Source organism: Petromyzon marinus, chromosome 4 (genome assembly GCF_048934315.1).
Source record: "Petromyzon marinus isolate PM22_M1 ecotype Great Lakes invasive population chromosome 4, UKy_Petmar_22M1.pri1.0, whole genome shotgun sequence".
Lineage (NCBI taxonomy): Eukaryota > Metazoa > Chordata > Hyperoartia > Petromyzontiformes > Petromyzontidae > Petromyzon > Petromyzon marinus.
This window is the reverse complement of record NC_133670.1, coordinates 5,422,580-5,444,105: the sequence shown is the minus strand read 5'-3', so window position 1 is coordinate 5,444,105 and position 21,526 is coordinate 5,422,580. Positions and strand designations below refer to the sequence as shown.

General features: G+C 44.6%; 1 protein-coding gene across 6 annotated transcripts in view; it reads right to left on the bottom strand.

The window, feature by feature from the left end:
• Positions 1-1,440: 1,440 nt before the first annotated feature.
• The window catches only part of LOC116938816 (la-related protein 4-like), a 91,206-nt gene continuing 71,120 nt past the window's right edge, over positions 1,441-21,526 (bottom strand). For all 6 annotated transcript variants that reach the window (XM_032946497.2, XM_032946499.2, XM_032946500.2 and 3 more), the window contains exons 8-17: positions 18,089-18,142; positions 16,095-16,313; positions 14,621-14,727; positions 14,082-14,120; positions 11,916-12,137; positions 10,547-10,592; positions 8,071-8,298; positions 6,639-6,751; positions 4,934-5,087; positions 1,441-3,746 (exon numbers count right to left, since the gene is read on the bottom strand). In XM_032946497.2, the coding sequence (XP_032802388.2) occupies positions 3,435-3,746; positions 4,934-5,087; positions 6,639-6,751; positions 8,071-8,298; positions 10,547-10,592; positions 11,916-12,137; positions 14,082-14,120; positions 14,621-14,727; positions 16,095-16,313; positions 18,089-18,142 (1,494 nt within the window). In that variant the 3' untranslated portion in view covers positions 1,441-3,434. The remainder of the gene's footprint in view (positions 3,747-4,933; positions 5,088-6,638; positions 6,752-8,070; positions 8,299-10,546; positions 10,593-11,915; positions 12,138-14,081; positions 14,121-14,620; positions 14,728-16,094; positions 16,314-18,088; positions 18,143-21,526) is intronic.

Sequence of the window (21,526 nt, the reverse complement as noted above, 5' to 3'; positions counted from 1 at the left end):
AACGGTTGGTACAATGGTCCTGCAGCGCAGAGGTCGATAGTTCAATCTCCTGGAGCGGCAGGTAAACCATTGGTGCAAGGTTCTGAAATCCCACCGGGGCCTCAGCTCACCCAGCAACGTTACATGGGTACGCAAATCAAGTCTACGATCGTTGGCTGGTCACGTAAAGAACAGGCCAAATGGCCTCGACAGGAGCTCTCAACAGCTCCCTCGACATACTCTTTTGTTACATTTTGATTTAAAGCTTTCGTGACTGGAGGGATTCATATTCTTGGTTCTTTAGGTAAAGTCACATAGAAGGGAAACAATAAAATAAAAAATATATCTATAAAACAATAAAATTCTCACGACGTTTCAACTGCAACACAAGCAATCATCACCAGGTGTGAAAACCACAGTAAATTTGAAATTTTCTTGATGTAGTCATCATCAGCTGTGGTCATCATCAGGTGTGAAAACCGCCACTTTTTTCAAATTTTCTTGCTGTGGTTTTCACACCTGATGATGATTGCTTGTGTTGCAGTCGAAACGCTGTGAGAATTGTATTGTTTAATATTTTTATTATTTAATTGTTTCCCTTCTACGTGACTTTACCGAAAGAACCAAGAATATACTCTTTTGTTCTTTCGGTAAAGTCACGTCGGTAGGAAAAATAATCGATCACGACGTTTCGATCGTAACGCAAGCAACCGCCTGATGACGATTGCTTGTGTTGCGATCAAAACGTCATAATCTATTTTTTTTTCTACCGACGTGGCTTTACCGAAAGAACCAGAGTATGAATTCCCGCAGTCACGAAAGCTTCAAATCAAGCTTCCTTGAGTTGAGATTGCCTCCATCAGCTGTGGCGTGAGAAAGCAATGTTACGTGGATGCTGCGGTGGCGAGATGGTAGCTGCCTTGCCTGATATACAAGAGGTCGTGGGTTCAATCCCGACCCTGACGTCTGTATATTTTTGGAGTTTGCAGTGCCTCTCTCCCCGTGGTCGCGTGGATTTTTATCCAGGCCCTCCGGGTTTTCCCCTCCACATTTAGAGACGTGCGTTTAGGAGTACTTGGCTGCCGATACATTTCCACGTGATAAGCAAACTTTGTTAACCTATCATTTGTGGCCAGGTCGCTTCTGAAAAAGAGCTATATAGATCAGTGGGCCTTGCCTGGTAAAATAAAAAAATAGTTGAGTTTAAATTTTGATTTAAAGCTTTCGTGACTGCAGGGATTCATATTCTTGGTTCTTTCAGTAAAGTCAGGTAGAAGGGAAACAAAATAATAGAAATATAAAACAATAAAATTCTCACGACGTTTCGACTGCAACACAAGCAGTCATGATCAGGTGTGAAAACCACAACAAGAAAATTTGAAAAAAGTGGCGGTTTTTAAGAATATATAGTTGAGTTTAGTTCATCTTTTTTTCGTAACAAAACAGAAAAAAAACATCCCCTTTCTTTTAAAGTGTTTAATCACAATACATTCAGTAAAACCAGCATCGTATGACAACTCAAATGAATAAGCACAACGGCATTGCAAATGAACTTCCGATAATCCATACATTTTCAACGTGTGCATTAAGAACAGTTGGATTATAACTAGTGTTGAATTAATATCATCTTTTCATATCAGCATGCCAGCCACCAAGTTTGAAATATGTAGGCACAGGTGTGGGAGACAACTGTTAAAGGTGTGAAAAATGCATAATGGCAGAACACTATATTAGCTCTCTCAAACTAAAAACATGACTGTACATTCGTAAATTATGTTTTAAACACTTAGAATTTTAAAGTTAATTGTACCCTTACGTTCTTTCAAGAGGTCGTTGTGTCTGCATTAAAGGCAATGCCAACTTGTGGAATCGTCAGCAGATGAAGTTGTTAACTACACAGCATGGCTTTGCTTTATGTAAACAAGGTAACATCGACATGAAAACAATAACTGTAGGTTAAATTGTCCAAACGCAATGACGGATTTAGCACCGGTATCATGCGATCGTAGAGCAAGATGAAATGATGATTTTTAATCAACATGCCTGTTAGTGCAACGTTAATAGCTGAGCAAAACATCTCGGCAACACCGAACTGTAACCCTATTTGTATTCCAAGCACTTGCATTAAAAGCTATTACAGAACAGCAAACTCAATGGTAAACAACTGGTTGCGATTAATCATTACGATAAAATCATTCAGTGACGTTTGCATGTGATTTAAAGTGAAAATTATTGGAGAACAGCGGCGAAAAACGTCGATTTATAAACGAACAATAATTTCACTCGGAAGGAAATAAAAACACTGGCATGAGCAGGAACCTCAGCGCATGAAACGGCGAAACAGCAGTGCACCACACCCAGGCTATCTTACATTTTGGACATATCTCAAGAAAACGAGCTCACAATATATTATGTTTATCGTATGAAACTAACAAAAAGGAAACTTCCATTTTAATTCTAAAACTGAACAAATGTTTACATGATATCTTCATTGCATTCACCTTGTTAAAGCTACGGGCTAAAGTAAGATTTAAATCACCAAAAAATCAAGCAAACGTAACCTAAAACCAAAAATCCCACTTATCTACACAAACAATCATTGTTACAGCAAATTATTACTCTTTAAATATAGTGTGGATTAAACCTAGCAATATAAATATATAAAATGATATGATTTTTTTTTATTTTTTACATTGCATATTTTTTTTCTCACCCAAGGCATTAAAGCTTGCACTTTAAAATATTTAAAGGGACAGCGCTATACTAAATCTTTTTTTGCTCCAAACAAATATTTACATATTCTGCTAAATATGCACAAGCTCAAAGCACAGGTGTTGTTTTTGTTGTATCAATATTTACGTGAATAATATACTGCTTAGTTCTAGGTCACAGAAACTATGGTTATCTAACTGGTACTTCCTTGTAAACATTTGCCAACGTACGATCACAACTCGTGCTGAGAAACAGCGCCAATCTGAAAAGCCACCTCTCCTCTGGGAACACCTACGAACGACATTGTTTTTGGAATAACTGAGGCTTGTTTATATTAACATTACTTTATAATGACTTATCTAGCTTTGGTAATTATTTCATAGCTGAACACTTTTTTTCTCATAGCGGTACCATTATGAGCAATTTCAGGAAATAACATAATACGTTTTATGCATTGCCATTCCTATTACTAGAACCATGATAAGATTTTACTCCAAAATCTACAAATAATATCACGCAACAACCTTCCCTTCTTGGAAATTAAAGCAGTTGTATCTTACGTACATTCTCCTGCATTTCATCACAACCATAAAGTACAGTACACTATGGTTGAATTATGGAGATATTCTCGTACTGTTAATCTCCGTAGCCCTGCTAACGATAGCAAAACAGCCTAGACCGCAAGCGACGTTAACCCCTCGAACCGCCTCGACTCAGTTCGCCCCTCGGCTGCAGTGTGCTCGTCAGGCTGTGTCTCTGTGTGCGGCCCTGGCTGCTTCTCTCACGTGCTGGCGGCTCACTTTAGAGCCTGCCTCCCCGCAGACCTGCGGCGGTGTCGGCGCCAGACACGCGCCCGCGGGGGCCTCGCTCGGCCTGGCGACACATCCCGCACGAGCGTGGCCATCGCCGGCCTTTGCCGGGGCCCCGCTGCCCTCGGCCGTCCCCGCCTCTGCCGGCGGCTCCTCTTCGCCGGGCTGCAGGAGAGGGTCTATGAGCGGCGCCGGGAACTCCTTGGAGACGCGCTGGCAGACCTGAGCGTAGCTAAGCCTCTTCAGCTGCACGGGCAAACCACACGCACACAAAACAGATTCCCTGTCATTTTAAATACTTGTTGAAAGCACCATTTTGTACGAATCGGTGATATTTCTACAGACTAGCCCTGATCACAGAAATGTGTAATTTGCATCACTGCTTCGGAAACATCCCGTTGAGATTAGCACCGCCCAATGCTCTTTTTGAGCAGGAAGGAAAACGTATTTGTAATATGCTGTGTGTGTTTGTACGTTTGGTGAACTTCTTTCGCACCATACATAGCCAACCGTGCTAATCTGAGGTTCGAAATCCGAGTAAGAAGCCACGTGTTAGCTTGCCACACAGGTGGCTCAGAGGGACGATACCTTTGACAGTTCTTTGAATTAACGCCTTTTAAATGCTTTATTTGTCGTCGGGATAATATCTGTGAGTAAAACGAAGTTATCTATTGTAGCAAGTCGATTGTCTTAGCTTCGTCACATAATTGCATACGCATTTATTCATGAATATCAATAAAGATATTCCAGCTCTGTTGCCTAAATATTGATTGATTGCCATGGACAAAACGATCTCCAATGAGAGGCTCATAGAAGTGACTGAAGGAGTAGATTCGTGGTGTCATCTTCGAGGGAATATTCTCTGACAAATTCCTTCTGTGAGTTATATGGAGCATTCCTCCGTCACGTCACGTGACCATCAGCACAATTCCAATTAACACAAGATACAAATGTAACAAAACAAACACATCTAAATTGCTCCAGTACCTTGATGGGTGATCCGTTTGTAGGCTATTCCTGTGTTATTTCCCAAGGCTAACCTTCATAAGCAATCACCCCAACGGGCTATCGTCTAGCTGTAACATAAATGATAAATTGCTGAATATATCTTGAAAGTAAATACATGATTAAGCAGTATATTATAATTAACCGCATAATGAGTTAATTCGTTGGCGCTCTGTTTTACACGTTCCATGTTTAAACAACAAAATATTGTCCCGATGCACAGCTAAGTTACGTCTAATTAACAACGTAGCTCTGGAAACAGCACGGTCTCAGAAATTGCACCAGAATCAGAATATTTATACTGGAGGAATCCGATGCGCTATAAAGCTCTTTTTCACAGATATCCAGCACCCAACAACGACAGAAAAAAATAAGACTGCTGCCTTCTAAATAACGTACCGTTGAGAATGAATCTCAGCGCGACGTACCTTCGTGTCTGTGCTGCCGGGTTGTGGCTCTGCAGGTTGAATGGCCTTGGCTGTAGTCGTGCAGTCCTTCTCCTGCTCATTCGCTGTCAATGAAACCTCCACAGCAGCTGGCTGAGGGCTGGGGGGTTTGCTTCTCTCAAGGCTGGACTGTGGGCTACAGTGATACACAGGACACAAAGATCTCCCGTATAGCCTGAACAGACTGTTAGGGAAAGTGCTGTTTGCGAGCACCTATGAAGGCCAGCATGGCACATGCCAGCAGCACGCCCGGCCACCTTTGTCTCACTCGTGGCGATGTTTACACACCACGCCAGGTACTCACTTGAGGCCAAGTAGACCTAGGGGAGGCCCAGGACCGGTTACGATAATCATCACTGGTGTTGACCGCGAGTGGGAATCAAACCCGGGTTGCCAGGTTCGTAGCACAGCGCACTAACCGCTACACCACCGCTCCCCACACACAGGACACACACATTCAACAGGAGCAACCCATCACACATGTCCTGGTAAGTGAAATCAAATGTGTGATTGGACCTCACAAATGGAGCTCAAATGCAAGTGACTAAAGTGAGATATGTCGATTATCACATTGTTCGGTATGTAAAACCTTACAGTCACAAATTTAAGAAATGGTGACATCCACGCACCGCGTATTTTTAAGTGACACCCTTTTTTTAAAGAATGGTCTTTGATACGAGAAATTATGAGTCTAAATAGTATTTTAATGAGGGTCTTGCCAGGTATGTTTTATCTATTCCTTAATAGTTATTTTCCCATACAGAAGAAAACTGCACCAAAACATGATTTTTATTATTATTTTCCATCCACGTGACTTTACCAAAAGAACCAAGGAAGAACATTAACCCGCTTTAAACAACCATGGACAGATCAGCAGCATGCCACACTGCCACATACTGGCCACCTCAAGGTACTGCAGGTCAGGTGCTTGGACACGTGATGATCTTGGAATGAACGACCACTCCCAACTGAGCTTTAGTGCCATTCACCTCCATGAGTGTATTTGACACGGGACATGTAATATCCGTCTCTCCTTGGTGTGATGAATTGTCAGAATTGAGGTCACAATTACATTAACATTGAGAATTATCTCTTGTCAGTACGGTGCATGCAGAACGTATAACATTGACGGCGAGATTTCAAAGGACATGCATAGTTTGCACGAATCAAACGGGGCCAATACATGGATTGACTCCTACATGGGAAACTCGACGCAAGTACATGTTAAGATATTGTATCGATCCACTGCTAAATGAGGGCCTCCTCACACTGTTTGGGTCATAGAAGTTACTTTGTCATACTTCACCACGCTGATCAGTGTGGGTCGGTAAAGGGAGGTAGCATAGATGTGGGAGCATATAGGTGCAGTATAACAACGGATTTTACTGCACTGGCCGATGCTGCCGACAACGTAGAACCACAGCAGCCGATGACACGTGTTGTGTGCACGTTGGTGACCCATATAAGCATTGTCCAGGCTCAACTTGCTTAGAGTCAGAGATCATAAGGGATCTGAGCATTCTGGGTAGCTTGGTCAAAGGCTTGATGTATGCAGCATGATATTAATAACAATTATATGTAAAATAAACAGTTACAAACCGTTACCAGCTTACTGGATACCGAATAATCAGACGTCAACATTATTTGAAAACTAATGGTGCTCCATGCCCCAACTCTCTCAGCTCACCTGACACTGCATGCGGATGGCAAGCTGGGTCTGGGCACGGAGATCTGTGCCGTTTGGGTTTTGCATGGGGAGGAGGGTGGGGGCGACACGCCTGGAACCTCCTCAGCTTTGGTCTGTGCAAAACAACAAGGGAATACATCACGTGATGACCAACGTCGTTAAAGCCGTACATGCAGACGCCTGCGAGCGCAGTATATTTTTTGTAAACGAAGATTCCTCATGAATGTGAAGCCACTGCTACAAGAACAACAGCCTGCCATGCGTAACAATCTAAGTGGGTGTGTTGCACACAATCTCAGAGCATTGCACCGACCATGGCTCCGAAACGAAATTACTGGGGTCAGCCACTACACCCAGTTATCAGTAGACTATTGACGTCAGTATGCAACGCAAGGAAGTCGCCTCGCTGTTGAAGCCAATACATGCTCCTTCAAATGACGGGCCAATGCCAACTGGTAGACAGAGATTGAACGAGCAATAACTACAATGCATGTTTCTTACATTAGACGAGCTTTACAGTCGTTATTCACAACCTAAAGGTAGTTAAAACGTCCCGTAATAAAACAGGCATATGCCAATACAGTTGCTGTCGGTTTCCCGCAATGGATTGATAATGAATGGCATGCAATCCCCATCTCTCTCTTCACATTGTCCAAACATGCACTGTTGTGCACTCTGTACCACCACTCCCTCGTTGACATCTGCAACTTGCAAATGGCAGATGCAAATGAGGGAGTGGTGGTACAAGCTATTCTGCATGAAGTTCGTAAGTGTGGCCACTGGTTAAGTAAAGATCAACAACTATTACGTAAAATAACACTGTTATTACCTTTCGTTTCCATTCAAACGACCACTGGATCACGCACATTCAGATGTGCTTCTGCGGCTGTCTGGAACGCTCTTCCGATATTAAAAAGCCACTGGCGCTATGAACGTTTAAATCTAGATTGAAAACTTATTTCTATAGAACCGTTTCTGTGTTTAGTTTTTGGTCCTTCAACCTGCACCTCCAATTAGCACGGTTGGCTATGTAGGGTGCGAAAGAAGTTCAACATACATAATGTCCACTGTCAACTTAGTTTTTCTGACACTTACACAGTTCAATGCAGGGGTGCATCGATCCATAAGAGAAAATGAAGCGAATTACAACAATTACACTTAAAGTGATGCAGTTTGAACCACAACCATTCTTACGGCTCTGCGTTAACACCCGACCGCAAGCGAGTGCTCATCCAGTGGCCCATTAATTGTGAGCGTGGGGCCCCCACTTGGCCGTGGAGAATGATTAACAAAAGGGGGGCAAAACTCTCCGGAAACCGGGTTTGCGGCGGTGGGTGGCGGCGGCGGGCGGCGATGCGCCCGGAAAACGAGAGCATGGCGAGTGACAAGACGCCGACCGGCGAAAGCTCAGGGAGGACACGCAGCCCTTCACCGTGGCCGGCTGCGGCTTCCCGGCGGGGACGGCAGGCTGGGAGGAGGAGGAGCCGCCTCCCTCTGCCTTCGGCTTGGCGGTGGCGGCGGCGGCGGTGGCGGCGGCGGCGGCGGCGGCGTGCGGCTTGTCGGGAGTGGCGGGCAGCAGCGGGGGGAAGCTGGAGGCGGCCAGCTCGAAGCGCGACATCGCCGGGCTCGCCGGCTCGCTCGTCTGAAGCTGCTGTCCGCCCTTGGTGTTCGGATAAAAAAGGCCAAGGCAAAGAAAGACAGAGGCTCAACAGACTGTTGAGGCAAGTGCCGCTGGCGAGCAGCACCTATGGAGGCTGGCACGGCACACGAGGGGGTGGGTGGCCAGCACCACGCCCGACCGCTTCTGTCTCCCCAGTGGCGATGTTTACACACAGCACCAGGTACTCATTTGAGGCTGTGTTTACCTAGGGGAGGCCCAGGACAGGTTTAAGCAATCGTTAATGATATTGGTGGTGGCTAACCACGACACTGCCGCTCCCCACAGACCACCATCAACACACACACACACCGTAGCACCATTATTACTCATATCAGAAGTAAATGAATATTCACACTTACAATATTCAGCGTCTGCAACAAGAACAAAAGCAAATGTAGAGGCGATTAAGTAAGAGGTTTCAATTAGCACTGGGGTGGAGCGATGTATTGATTTGTGGATTTATGTCAATGGTTGAGCTCACAGTTGTGCGTGTAAGAATCAATGTGTTTCGATTTGTGTACATGGTAAGTAATGCGTTCACAGCAAACTGCAGCCACATGAGGCTCCATAGCATTCACTGGAACGTGACTATAAATAAAATATCCATTAAATAGCAGGGGGGAATCATTCCACCCATAAATTATATATTAACATTCTATTTCATATCAAGACAATTTATATATATCTCCATGCTAAATTAAAATTGGGCAGTGATCATCTCAAATGGCGGGCCAAAGCAAGCATTTACAATTCCAAACTTTGATAGCAGTGGCCAGTCTCTCCATTGATAGCTGTGGATAGTCTCTCCATTGATAGCTGTGGCCAGTCTCTCCATTGATAGCTGTGGCCAGTCTCTCCAGTGATAACTGTGGATAGTCTCTCCATTGACAACTGTGGTCAGTCTCTCCATTGATAGCTGTGGCCAGTCTCTCCATTGACAACTGTGGCCAGTCTCTCCATTGACAGCTGTGGCCAGTCTCTCCATTGATAGCTGTGGCCAGTCACTCCATTGATAACTGTGGCTAGTCTCTCCATTGATAGCTGTGGCCAGTCTCTCCATTGACAACTGTGGCCAGTCTCTCCATTGATAGCTGTGGATAGTCTCTCCATTGATAACTGTGGCCAGTCTCTCCATTGATAGCTGTGGATAGTCTCTCCATTGATAGCTGTGGCCAGTCTCTCCATTAATAGCTGTGGCCAGTCTCTCCATTGATAACTGTGGCCAGTCTCTCCATTGATAGCTGTGGCCAGTCTCTCCATTGATAACTGTGGCCAGTCTCTCCATTGATAGCTGTGGTTAGTCTCTCCATTGCTAGCTGTGGATATTCTCTCCATTGACAGCTGTGGCCAGTCTCTCCATTGATAGCTGTGGCCAGTCTCTCCACTGATAACTGTGGATAGTCTCTCCATTGATAGCTGTGGCCAGTCTCTCCATTGATAGCTGTGGCCAGTCTCTCCATTGATAGCTGTGGCTACTCTCTCCATTGATAGCTGTGGCCAGTCTCTCCATTGATAGCTGTGGCCAGTCTCTCCATTGATAACTGTGGCCAGTCTCTCCATTGATAGCTGTGGCTAGTCTCTCCATTGATAACTGTGGCCAGTCACTCCATTGATAGCTGTGGCCAGTCACTCCATTGATAACTGTGGCCAGTAACTCCATTGATAGCTGTGGCCAGTCACTCCATTGATAGCTGTGGCCAGTCACTCCATTGATAGCTGTGGCCAGTCTCTCCATTGATAACTGTGGCCAGTCATTCCATTGATAGCTGTGGCCAGTCTCTCCATTGATAACTGTGGCCAGTCTCTCCATTGATAACTGTGGCCAGTCACTCCATTGATAGCTGTGGCCAGTCTCTCCATTGATAACTGTGGCCAGTCATTCCATTGATAGCTGTGGCCAGTCACTCCATTGCACGGTCACTGTTGGGGGGTGACGGGCTGCCGATATTATTCCCAAGCTTCGCAATATTTGGTAGGAGCTGTGAGGGAGGGGGGGGGGGGTTCTGGCAGCTCATAAGAAGTGTGGGTAAACTGTTTCCACAACAGCAGCCAACCTAGCCTGGGGTAGCACTCAAAAAGAGGCTCTCTGTGTGATGAGTGCTGAGGTTGCATCTCTGGGTGGCAGCACTGACAGCAACACACATACTGGAGGCTCTGGGCACTACGATTTAAAAATGTTGCGAGCAACTGTGAACACATTCCAGCGGGTAAAATGTGAAATGTTACAATTAAAAACACATTCACTCACAACTGGACGATCGTCATTTCGTCTTCTCCCCCTGTAGCTGGTGCGTCTGCAGAGATATAACAGCAAATCACAACCAATGGCAATATTTATTACACCGTACGTAGTGCTGGAATAACGGCCTTAAAATCGGCAACTCCAGCCTGACGTCAAGGCACGTGTGAGTCACCTCCCGTACAGGTGCTGACATGAATATTCAATTAACATCTTTGAAATGTACCTCATGTTCACAACCCAACCTTTAAAATCTTTCCAAGGGACCAGAGTCGTTCAGGAGAATGGTTAATGTGCACGAGTCACAATCCATCTCGCAAGAGGAACACGAACACACCTAATATATAAAACTATATTTTGTCGATATACAGCATACCAGGCATTAGCCAGCACTAAAAAAAAAAAAATAACCTTAGTCGTTGCTATTATCTCATAACGCTATTAAATTATGTGGGGGTCACACCAGTACGTGTAATAGTAAATAATATGGCCGTAATTTTACAGTCTTTATGTAAAGCCCTAACTCTGCTTAACATATCCACCAAGAAGCATCTCTGACACACATTCCGCTGCCAGAAGAGAAACTCTTGTCAGTGTGGAGAGATCTTCATCCAACAGTGAATAGTTCATGGCAGATGATGATGATGATGGTAATAACAGAAACAATGTCAAATATTATCATGCAATAGAGTAACGCAAATGTCGGAAATGGTTCCAACTTAAAATGAAAGTTTAACCCGAGACGCATTAATGAACACCCCGACGCTGTACGTGTAACGTCCACAAAGCAACTGCACCTCGGACGTTTCCTCTTGCACTATTCCGGGGCATTAGATGGACCCGGCCAAAAGGAGACGATCCCCTATTCATAATTAAATGTCACTTTATCTGATGCAACCTTGTAGATCCTACCCAAGCATTAAACAGATCTGACCCCGCTAAGCCTCTAAGGCCTGATGAGATCAGGCCAGCAATGTTAATGCACTGTCGTCACTAACACGTACTATAAGTTTGAAGAAAGAGGGCACCACGACACTGCAATGTCAGACGTATGTACTGTGTGTTGAACTTCTTTCATAAAAGCATGACGGAATTTCAAACGGGCAAAAAAAAATACGATAAATGCAAGGCTTTGAACACTTGCGCTTACCAAAAAACAAAGACCCCCCCCCTCCCCCCCCCCCCCGGTATAGCCTCAGCAAACTGCTGGGGCAAGTGCTGTTAGCATGCAACCACTCCCCGTGCGCTGGCAAGCGTTAACACACCGCTTGCGCGAAGCCACACGGTAGCGGCAGGGCTTTCCTTCGTGTCACCGCGAAAAAAATGTCCTTGAGCGGGCACAGTCGTGCGCCTGTTGCTCAACGGGTGTTGCAATCACCTTCCCCTCCCTGTGGGGGCGAAGGCTTCCTCAGCGGCGGCGGCGACGGCGGGGTGCTCCCCCCAAGCAGGGTGCGAGTCTCTCCGCCCACGCCAGGTCCTCCCCGAGCCAGCCGCCGCCTCGGTGCGGGCCGACGTCTCTCCCCGCTCGCTCGACGAAGGGGCCTCGGCCTCGATAGCGAAGCCCCCGGAAGGCACGGTGTTGGCGTTCTTGCCGTTTTGCCTGCGAGAAGGCGGAGAACGAGCGGAAAGCCGTACGCGACCGTAACATTACGGACCGGGGGGGGGGGGAGGGGGCGATAATTCATGCGGCAATCGTAATCGATTCGAAATTATTCCATCCCGGACGATTTTTTTTTTTTTTGTTCAAGCAATGACGATTCTTAAGCTGTATAGGCGATTCCCGTGTTAAAATCTCCATTCGTTGGGCGATGGGATTCTCCCAGGGATTCTGCCATGGAAGGTTCAAACATCCTGGCTGCGGGTAAGGACCATGCCGAAGCTGGCCTTAACGAGACCATCCAGGTCCTGTAGGCCCTCCTGCCTTTCTTGAATGCTACAGTAATAGCAACCTCTGTTTTATAAAGCACCTTTCATATTAAAGTATCTCAAAGTACTACACTCACAAGTATAGATACAATCTAAGCGAAATAGAAAGCTGATAATAACCATATCAATGACTACACTAGAAATTCCAATAAAATGAAGAACTTTGATAACATCGAATAAAAATAATTACACAGCAATCCAATCGGACAACAAATATGATTTTTCAAATCTTAAGTTACACGGAAAGCCTGTAGTACAAACTTCCGAGTTTCAAGCCGCGATTGAAAAAAAGTGAGACTCAAAATCCCCAACGGACCGAGGGAGTGGATTCAAGAATGGCGAAGCCTGGCTGCAGAAGGCACCGCCTCCCATAGAATTTCTCTACAGCCTTGTCTTTGGAACGATAAGTAGACCAGAATGAGCAGATCTGAGAATTGGGAGTGGAACTCGGTCGCTTCCAAGCACTAGCCTTATGTTTTAATGGCATTTCTGGCCAATACCACCCGACTGAAATCAACTCAAATACCACCCAGATTAGCCATTTGAACGTATCGCATAGGCATCTGCTATTACAACCTTTCAATGCCACGCCGGGGCACTGCACAGTCCATTCCCCTACCCCACCCGTGATTCTCTACGAGGCTGCTGATCCCACGATCCATTGAGGAATCGTATTTCAATACAAGAATCAAACTGAGTTGCACTGCTGAGAATCAAGAGAATCGCCCAGCTGTAATCTACATCGGTGCTTAATGTGTTTTGCTATACTTTTATTTCTGTACAAAATCTCACTGTGCGCTGGTGAACGTGACTTAGGTTTGTCGACAACACTTGACTATAACACCAACACAACCCAGTAGTAGCATTCTTTAATGGGCCACACCGTGCAGACGAGGCTCTTCAAAGTGTTGTCGAGTGAGTGGTTTGCCTCGTTTAGATAAATTCAACAGGAATACGTTGATCCAAAAAAGCCCCATTGGGTCACTGCCTTAGACGTCGTATTATTAGGGTGATTTTCTTCCGAGAAGAAATCGTTTACACGGACGAGGGGAGGTCGGGTGTGAGACGAATAGGGCTAGGAGGGGAATAGGGCTACAGTACAATCTTAGTGAAAAATTAATCATGGGACAGACGAACCATAGGCAGAGAGAGACGAGCACGACCTGGATGATTATTTCGATTATGATCATGTCATCATCACCATAGTCAACAAGCCACCAAGCATGGGCTAGAAGACGGGGTGTGTAACTATCTCAGAGGGAGGGAGTTCCAGACTGTGAGCAGCAGAAGAGAAGAAGCGAATGCCTCACACCTCATCTTCCAAATGCACGACATCTTTAATAACTTTTGATTTAAAGCTTTTGTGACTGCAGGGATTCATATTCTTGGTTCTTTCAGTAAAGTCACGTAGAAGGGAAACAATAAAATAATAAAAATATAAAACTATAAAATTCTCACGACGTTTCGACTGCAACACAAGCAATCATCATCAGGTGTGAAAACCACACCTGATGATGATTGCTTGTGTAATAACATCGGTAAACCTAAATCGCCATTTTTCAAATTATTCATTACACAGTTTGGTATATTAACACAGAGTCGGGAAGTGAAATATTACCTGTAAGTTTGTGGCGTCTTTCTGTGCGATTGGCCCATTCTGCAACAACAACCAAAAGATCAATCGAAAGCATTTAAATTATATTTAAAATTAGATTATGTAAAAATTAGATAAGATCTGTCGGGAAAACATCAGAGAAGTGGAAATGATCGATGCTTCTGAAGTTGTCCTTTGGGTAATGAATTCAAAATAAAAAAAATCAATACAAGTGAAAAAAAATGTGAAACGCCTTGCTCTGAATTGTTAAATTAAATATTTTTCAAGCTGTGTTACAACTTAAACAAGGGATAAATTCAAAGCATTTTCACGGCATTATGCAGGTCTTGTTTTCTACATTTCTAATATTAATTCTGTTTGACTATAAACATGCCGTGTCACTTTAGAAACAAGATGTAAATATACAAATTTAAAGCAATGGCATTCTATTCTAAAACTTCTCTAAAATGAGTCAGGATGTTGTTTTTTAGTTTTCCAGCAAAAGTCCAAAGGCACTGATGTGATGTGGTCCACAACGCGAATGCACAGTGTCCGTCAGTTACCTGCTTCTCCACAAGTGCTGTCTTGTTCCATTCGGTAAAAGTGCACTGGTTTTGAACGTGCCCGGGTATGTGTATCCATTCATATAACCCATGCTGGAGTAAGGTGCCTGGAAAAGGCAATGAATGCCATGACAGTCATAAAAATCTTCGGAGTAACCACGGGGGGGGGGGGGGGGGGGGGTGGGGGGTCACATTGTCTCCCTGCTCACGCGAGTATGGGGCCATCTCTCTCGTAGTGGCCCAAAGCCAGTGGTGGAAAAAACACAATGCTAGGGCAAGGGTCAGTCTCCAGAAGACAACCAAGTTCTGTTTGCACGCTCGAGCTCAGAGGCCACCTCTTAGCACCGACTGACATTGAAGGTAACGACCTTCTCGGCAAAGCCCCGCACTGGGCAAATACAAGCGATCTGGCCTTGGGCGGTTGGAGTGGAGCCTGGATCAATGTGATTGAGAGAATGTGCACAATATACACTATGTGACACAGGTTTGAGAGAGGAAGCGACTATGGGGCAATGCTCATATCCACTGGAGGCCCTGAGCACAACGAGCAATAGTATACTCCTATGCAGACAGCATGAACTGGTTCTGACTGCCCCCTATGTCACCAACCTGCACTGACCAGCATGGTGAAGTATGGTCAAAGAACCATCATTGGATTGAGGAGGGGCAGAGAATGAGTATTATTGTTGCATGTTATAAAATGTCTGTCTTTCTGCGAGACCAGAATCACTGGCCACAGCTAAGGGTCGATGACCTACTTAACACAACAGAAGCCCGGTCGATGCACTCGCGTTTTTCAATGCACTCGTTAAAGTTTTAATTGGTCTATTTTCCTTCTCTGGAATCAATGGATGCATTTATAGCGTTTCTTGTGTCACTGTGAGCCTCCCATCCTGAAAAAGCTCCCAGCACGTGAATCTAAACGTCGGACATAGTTCCAAACAACCCCGCAGCACAACCAAAAAACACGTCGGTGAGCGATTTGTCTTTGATTCTATCTATGAACCTTTAGGTCAGGGGTCAGCAAACCTGCGGCTTCGGAGCCGCATACGGCGACTCTTTTAAGGAACTGCAGTGCGGCTCTGAAAATTCGAGAAAAAAAATGTCTCTTCTTGTTATTTTGGTTTCCGACCCCTGACCATGGAGGTTCAGTTTACCATGGGCAGGGGTCATTAAGGACTATTTCGTGATGTTATTTACGAAGGACCGAGAGCTCGTATTCACATGCATTGCGTCTCTTGAAACTCTTTTGACCGAATTGGAAAAAAAAATATCTCTCGTTGTTGATGTTTTGGTTTGCCGACCCCTGCTTTGAGTGGTCCCGCAAGTGGCAATGGTAATGATAGCAGATCAAGCAAAGCATCGCAAGCCCGCTGACTTCACGCGTGGCACCGCAGCCAAGCAGGTGGCTGGGAGGTCCGAGTCTCGCTCGCGCGTGAGGCCCACAGCGGTGCCGAGGAGAGCAGGGACTCACCAGAGTCGCGTCCACGTAGGGTTGGGCCGTGGTCCATCCCGCGGCGGGGACCCCGTAGAGGGAGTACTGTGGCTGGGCGCCCCGAGGGCCGTACACGGGCTGCACGAACAGCGGCACCACAAACTGGGGCGCCGGCTGAAGGCTGCCGCTCCCCATCAGCGGGTAGCCCTTCTTCGGCGGCGCCGATGCAAGCGCTACGGGCCTCGCCTTGATGCGGACCTGGACGGCCGTGGGTGGGTGACGTTGCGCCGGTCAAACGGACCGTGTGAGGTGAGGGTGTGAGGTGGCGCCCTGCGATTATTCGCTCGTGCCACACTGCTGGGAGCACGTTCTTTCCTTCCCCACCCCGCCCCCCCACCCCCCATCCCATGCCTCTCTCATGTTTGAAACGGTTCTATTGTTTTCTTTATTGAGGAGCATTTCTCTGCAGCAGGGCATGCGGTAAAGTTCACCCCCAGTGTGTGGATAGAGCCCACTTACTTTGGACTCGGAAGTGGTTCTGCGAGAGTATGAAAAATAAGAATAGGTATTACCCTTTCTGGCAATAAAACAGTTGATGTTAAAACACCAAACTGAAACCTTTTACAAGGAATCATGTCTGCATTAACCACAATGCTTGTGGTCAGAATGCAAACAAAAAAACTAACTCTGATAATATATGTGGCATTGTCCTTGAAACTGATTGGTCCACACCAGAGACAGCTTTCTTTTTAGCCGCGTCTCAATGGTGTTAGACCAGAGGACGCCAAAAGGCGTTTTGCATTCTGACCACAGGTATTGTGGTTAATGCAGTAACATGATTCCTTGTCAAAGGTGTCCGTTTGGTGTTTTAACATCTTAACACCTTGATTTAAAGCTTTCGTGACTGCAGTGATTCATATTCTTGGTTCTTTCGGTAAAGTCACGTTGAAGGGAAACAATAAAACAATAAAATATATTTTATATATCTTTCGGTAAAGTCACGTTGAAGGGAAACAATAAAATAATAAAATATATTTTATATATTATTTTATTGTTTCCCTTCAACGTGACTTTACCGAAAGAACCAAGAATATGAATATCTTAACACCTGTTTTGTCTCCAGAAAAAAGGGGAAAACCTGTTCTCATAATTTGGTACTGGCAAAGAAGGTCCCATGATGTAGGTGTTAAGATGTTCAAACACCAAATAGAGATCTTTTGTTTGCATGTTTGTTTACATGTTCACCATAAATACGTGTGGTTAATGCAGACTTGATTCCTTGCAAAAGGTATCTTTCGGTGTCTGTGCATCTTAACACCTGTTTTATTGCCAGAAAGGGTAAACCCCCTATTCTTCTTATTCATACTTTGATAACGGCAAAAAAAGGTCCCATGATATAGTTCTGTCACAGCTGCTTCTGCAGGCCATTCTCCAGCACATTCACAGTACGTACCGCTCTGTGAGAGTTCTGAATGGGCTCTGTATCATGACATGACGCTGACAGTACCATTAGAATAAATTATAAACACAATGTCTTGCTGGAAATTCTTGGGGGCTTTTAGAAAACATGAAAAGTCATGACATAGATGTCCCACAAGATTGACATAATCCGCAAATCAAAGTTTTTCCCACTGATTTGCATGCCTTTTTTCTAAATACTCCAATCTCGTACAATGCGATAAATATTAATTTCGAGAAACTGGCCTAACTTCCCATGACAGGACGGTCGGCTGTACATTCTCAGTAAAGCTTTCCAACATAAAGGACACTACAGTACAGTGTTATAAGATTGTCAATGACAATAGAAGGTGATTCCCAATATCGACTATCAATTGGAGATTGACATGTGGTCGTAATTGACAAGGAGAGTTTACGTCCCGGCTGTCTGGATTTTACGACCGCAATGATGCCATCGTTTTAATATTGTCCATTTCCATTGACCCTGATGTACGTCATTTTATTTTTCGTTTTGCTGAGAAAATCTCCGACCAAAATTGTCGGTCGGCGCTGTGTGGCGCACAACGCCAACTCACCAAAAGGGGCTTGCCTTGAAATGTCTTCACCTCTTCTCGAAGGAATTTAAACGCCTGCAATATATAAAAACCAGGCTCAACAAACTATTGATTTTCCTTTCCTTTATTCACAGTCACATTCGTGGCCCCCAGCTGAGACTAACACTTTGCTACACTGGAGAACCGGGTGTGATCTCAAAATGACCATTACGATTAAAACGCAGAATGGATGTAATTTTGGTCTGTTGCTACGACACACAAAATGCGCTATATTAGCCACCTATGCTACAGCGCTACCTCCACTGCAAAAAATATCTAAAAGATGTTTTTTTCGTTTAGATCCCGTAAATATCATTGTAAGAGTAAACCCACAACATTTACAATTACAACCCACAACAATTACAATTGTGAGTTTTTTACTCTCCAACACACTGGTGTGCTGAATTAGTAACCAATTGGCACGCTTGGTTTACATGACAAACCCTACTGATTGGCTGTGTCGGGTGGTGGGCAGGTTTAATGATAACATTTAAATTTACGTGATCTAACCCAAAAAAACTCTATTATGGATAATATTGGTTGCGAAAGTCTACTACAGTATTAAAATTGCAAAAAGTTACGTTTGAAAAACAAACAAACTTTTTCTCTTCTTTGGTTCTTTCGGTAAAGTCACGTAGAATGAGAATAAAATAATAAATTGATAAAATAAAATAACACAATAATATTCTCACGACGTTTCGGCCACAACACAAGCGGCCTTCATCAGGTGAAGGGAGCGAGACTGTCTGGTAGGACAGCGCTGGAGTGAGAGAGCCACGTTCAGATCACGGCTTTTAAGCTGTGTGAGAGGAACAAAGAGCCTTGACGAAGGAATTAGCATAAAATTTAGCATTGAAAAGGCTGAATGATTAGCTTGTGACTGGTCACAGAAATAGCTATGTTAAAAGTTAAAGCATACACATCCGCAGAGGCACCCATTGTTAAAAGGAATTAGCATAGAATTTAGCATTGAAATAGCTAAATTAAGGCATTCGCTTGTAACTGCTACAGAAATAGTTACGTTGAAGTCAGAGCATACACATTCACCGAGGCACTTAGTACAAATCAAAACAGGAGAATTTAGCATTGAAATAACTAGGCGAATTTAGCATTGAAATAACTGGGTGATTTGCTGGTGACAGGTCACAGAATACTATATACTATATAGTGAACCAATAAAAACTAAAATATAAATTACCTTCATGTTATCAATAAACTCTATATTCTCCAATCAGCTAAGCTACCAACCATAAGTCGTTATATATCACAATGCTATATGGCGAAAAAATGGGTGGATTCTTACCCTCAAATTTCCGTACCACGGATAGCTACGGGCCCCGTTCAGACGGACGAGTTCGTCCATGGTCGGAACAGAGGAGGGGGAGAGAGACAGCTGCGAAGCCCTAGTATACTCAATGTTGTAAACCATACCATTAACCGTGGTGTGAGAGGTATTAAGAGGCAATGCTGGCGAAAGAGCTGCGGTCTGAAGGTCATCGTAAAATTACAATTAATTAAGAACAGAAATGATTTAACACATCTTTCCAGTGGTTACTAAGCCTGAATCCATCTTCTCGGTTGAAATTGTCTCTGTGCTTGTATATGTGAATGGCCTCATGAACGAATCTCTCATGGTAGCCAGTTGGTTTGCAAAGAACCTCCGTCTTGGAGAAGTCAATGTCATGTGAGCCCACTGAATTGTAACAGTGATCTGCCACGGCAGAGGAGTTCGTCTTACCGTGTTTCAAGTCTGCTTTATGTTCGCGGATGCGGTCCGAGATATGTCTTTTGGTTTCTCCAATGTAGCTACTACCACAGAGGCACTTTAGTTTGTAAACGCCCGGGTACTGTATGTCTGGAAGAGCATCTTTTACAGATGGAACTAAATCACGGATTTTGTGTACTGTGTTGAATCGGACCTGGATCTTGTGTTTATTCAGGATTTTGGAGATCTTTTTAGTGACCCCTGCAATGTAGGGTAAGGTGATGGTTTTGAGTGGCTCCACAAGAGGATCCTTCTTCATGACTGGAGTGATGGCTTTGCGGATTGTGTAGTCGGAGTAGCCATTAGCCCTGAGAGCCTGGTGTACGTGCTTGAGTTCACTGGTAATGTGTTCCTGGTCGGAAATGCATTGGGCTCTATGGTATAGAGTCTTGATGAGGCAGTTCTTCTGGGATGGATGGTGGTGGGAATCCGGTTTCAAGTAAGCATCTGTATGGGTAGCTTTCCTGTAGACAGAGTGGCTCATTGAACCATCATGTCTCCTTTTAATTAAGACATCCAGAATTAAAAGGAGACATGATGGTTCAATGAGCCACTCTGTCTACAGGAAAGCTACCCATACAGATGCTTACTTGAAACCGGATTCCCACCACCATCCATCCCAGAAGAACTGCCTCATCAAGACTCTATACCATAGAGCCCAATGCATTTCCGACCAGGAACACATTACCAGTGAACTCAAGCACGTACACCAGGCTCTCAGGGCTAATGGCTACTCCGACTACACAATCCGCAAAGCCATCACTCCAGTCATGAAGAAGGATCCTCTTGTGGAGCCACTCAAAACCATCACCTTACCCTACATTGCAGGGGTCACTAAAAAGATCTCCAAAATCCTGAATAAACACAAGATCCAGGTCCGATTCAACACAGTACACAAAATCCGTGATTTAGTTCCATCTGTAAAAGATGCTCTTCCAGACATACAGTGCCCGGGCGTTTACAAACTAAAGTGCCTCTGTGGTAGTAGCTACATTGGAGAAACCAAAAGACATATCTCGGACCGCATCCGCGAACATAAAGCAGACTTGAAACACGGTAAGACGAACTCCTCTGCCGTGGCAGATCACTGTTACAATTCAGTGGGCTCACATGACATTGACTTCTCCAAGACGGAGGTTCTTTGCAAACCAACTGGCTACCATGAGAGATTCGTTCATGAGGCCATTCACATATACAAGCACAGAGACAATTTCAACCGAGAAGATGGATTCAGGCTTAGTAACCACTGGAAAGATGTGTTAAATCATTTCTGTTCTTAATTAATTGTAATTTTACGATGACCTTCAGACCGCAGCTCTTTCGCCAGCATTGCCTCTTAATACCTCTCACACCACGGTTAATGGTATGGTTTACAACATTGAGTATACTAGGGCTTCGCAGCTGTCTCTCTCCCCCTCCTCTGTTCCGACCATGGACGAACTCGTCCGTCTGAACGGGGCCCGTAGCTATCCGTGGTACGGAAATTTGAGGGTAAGAATCCACCCATTTTTTCGCCATATAGCATTGTGATATATAACGACTTATGGTTGGTAGCTTAGCTGATTGGAGAATATAGAGTTTATTGATAACATGAAGGTAATTTATATTTTAGTTTTTATTGGTTCACTATATAGTATATAGTATTCTGTGACCTG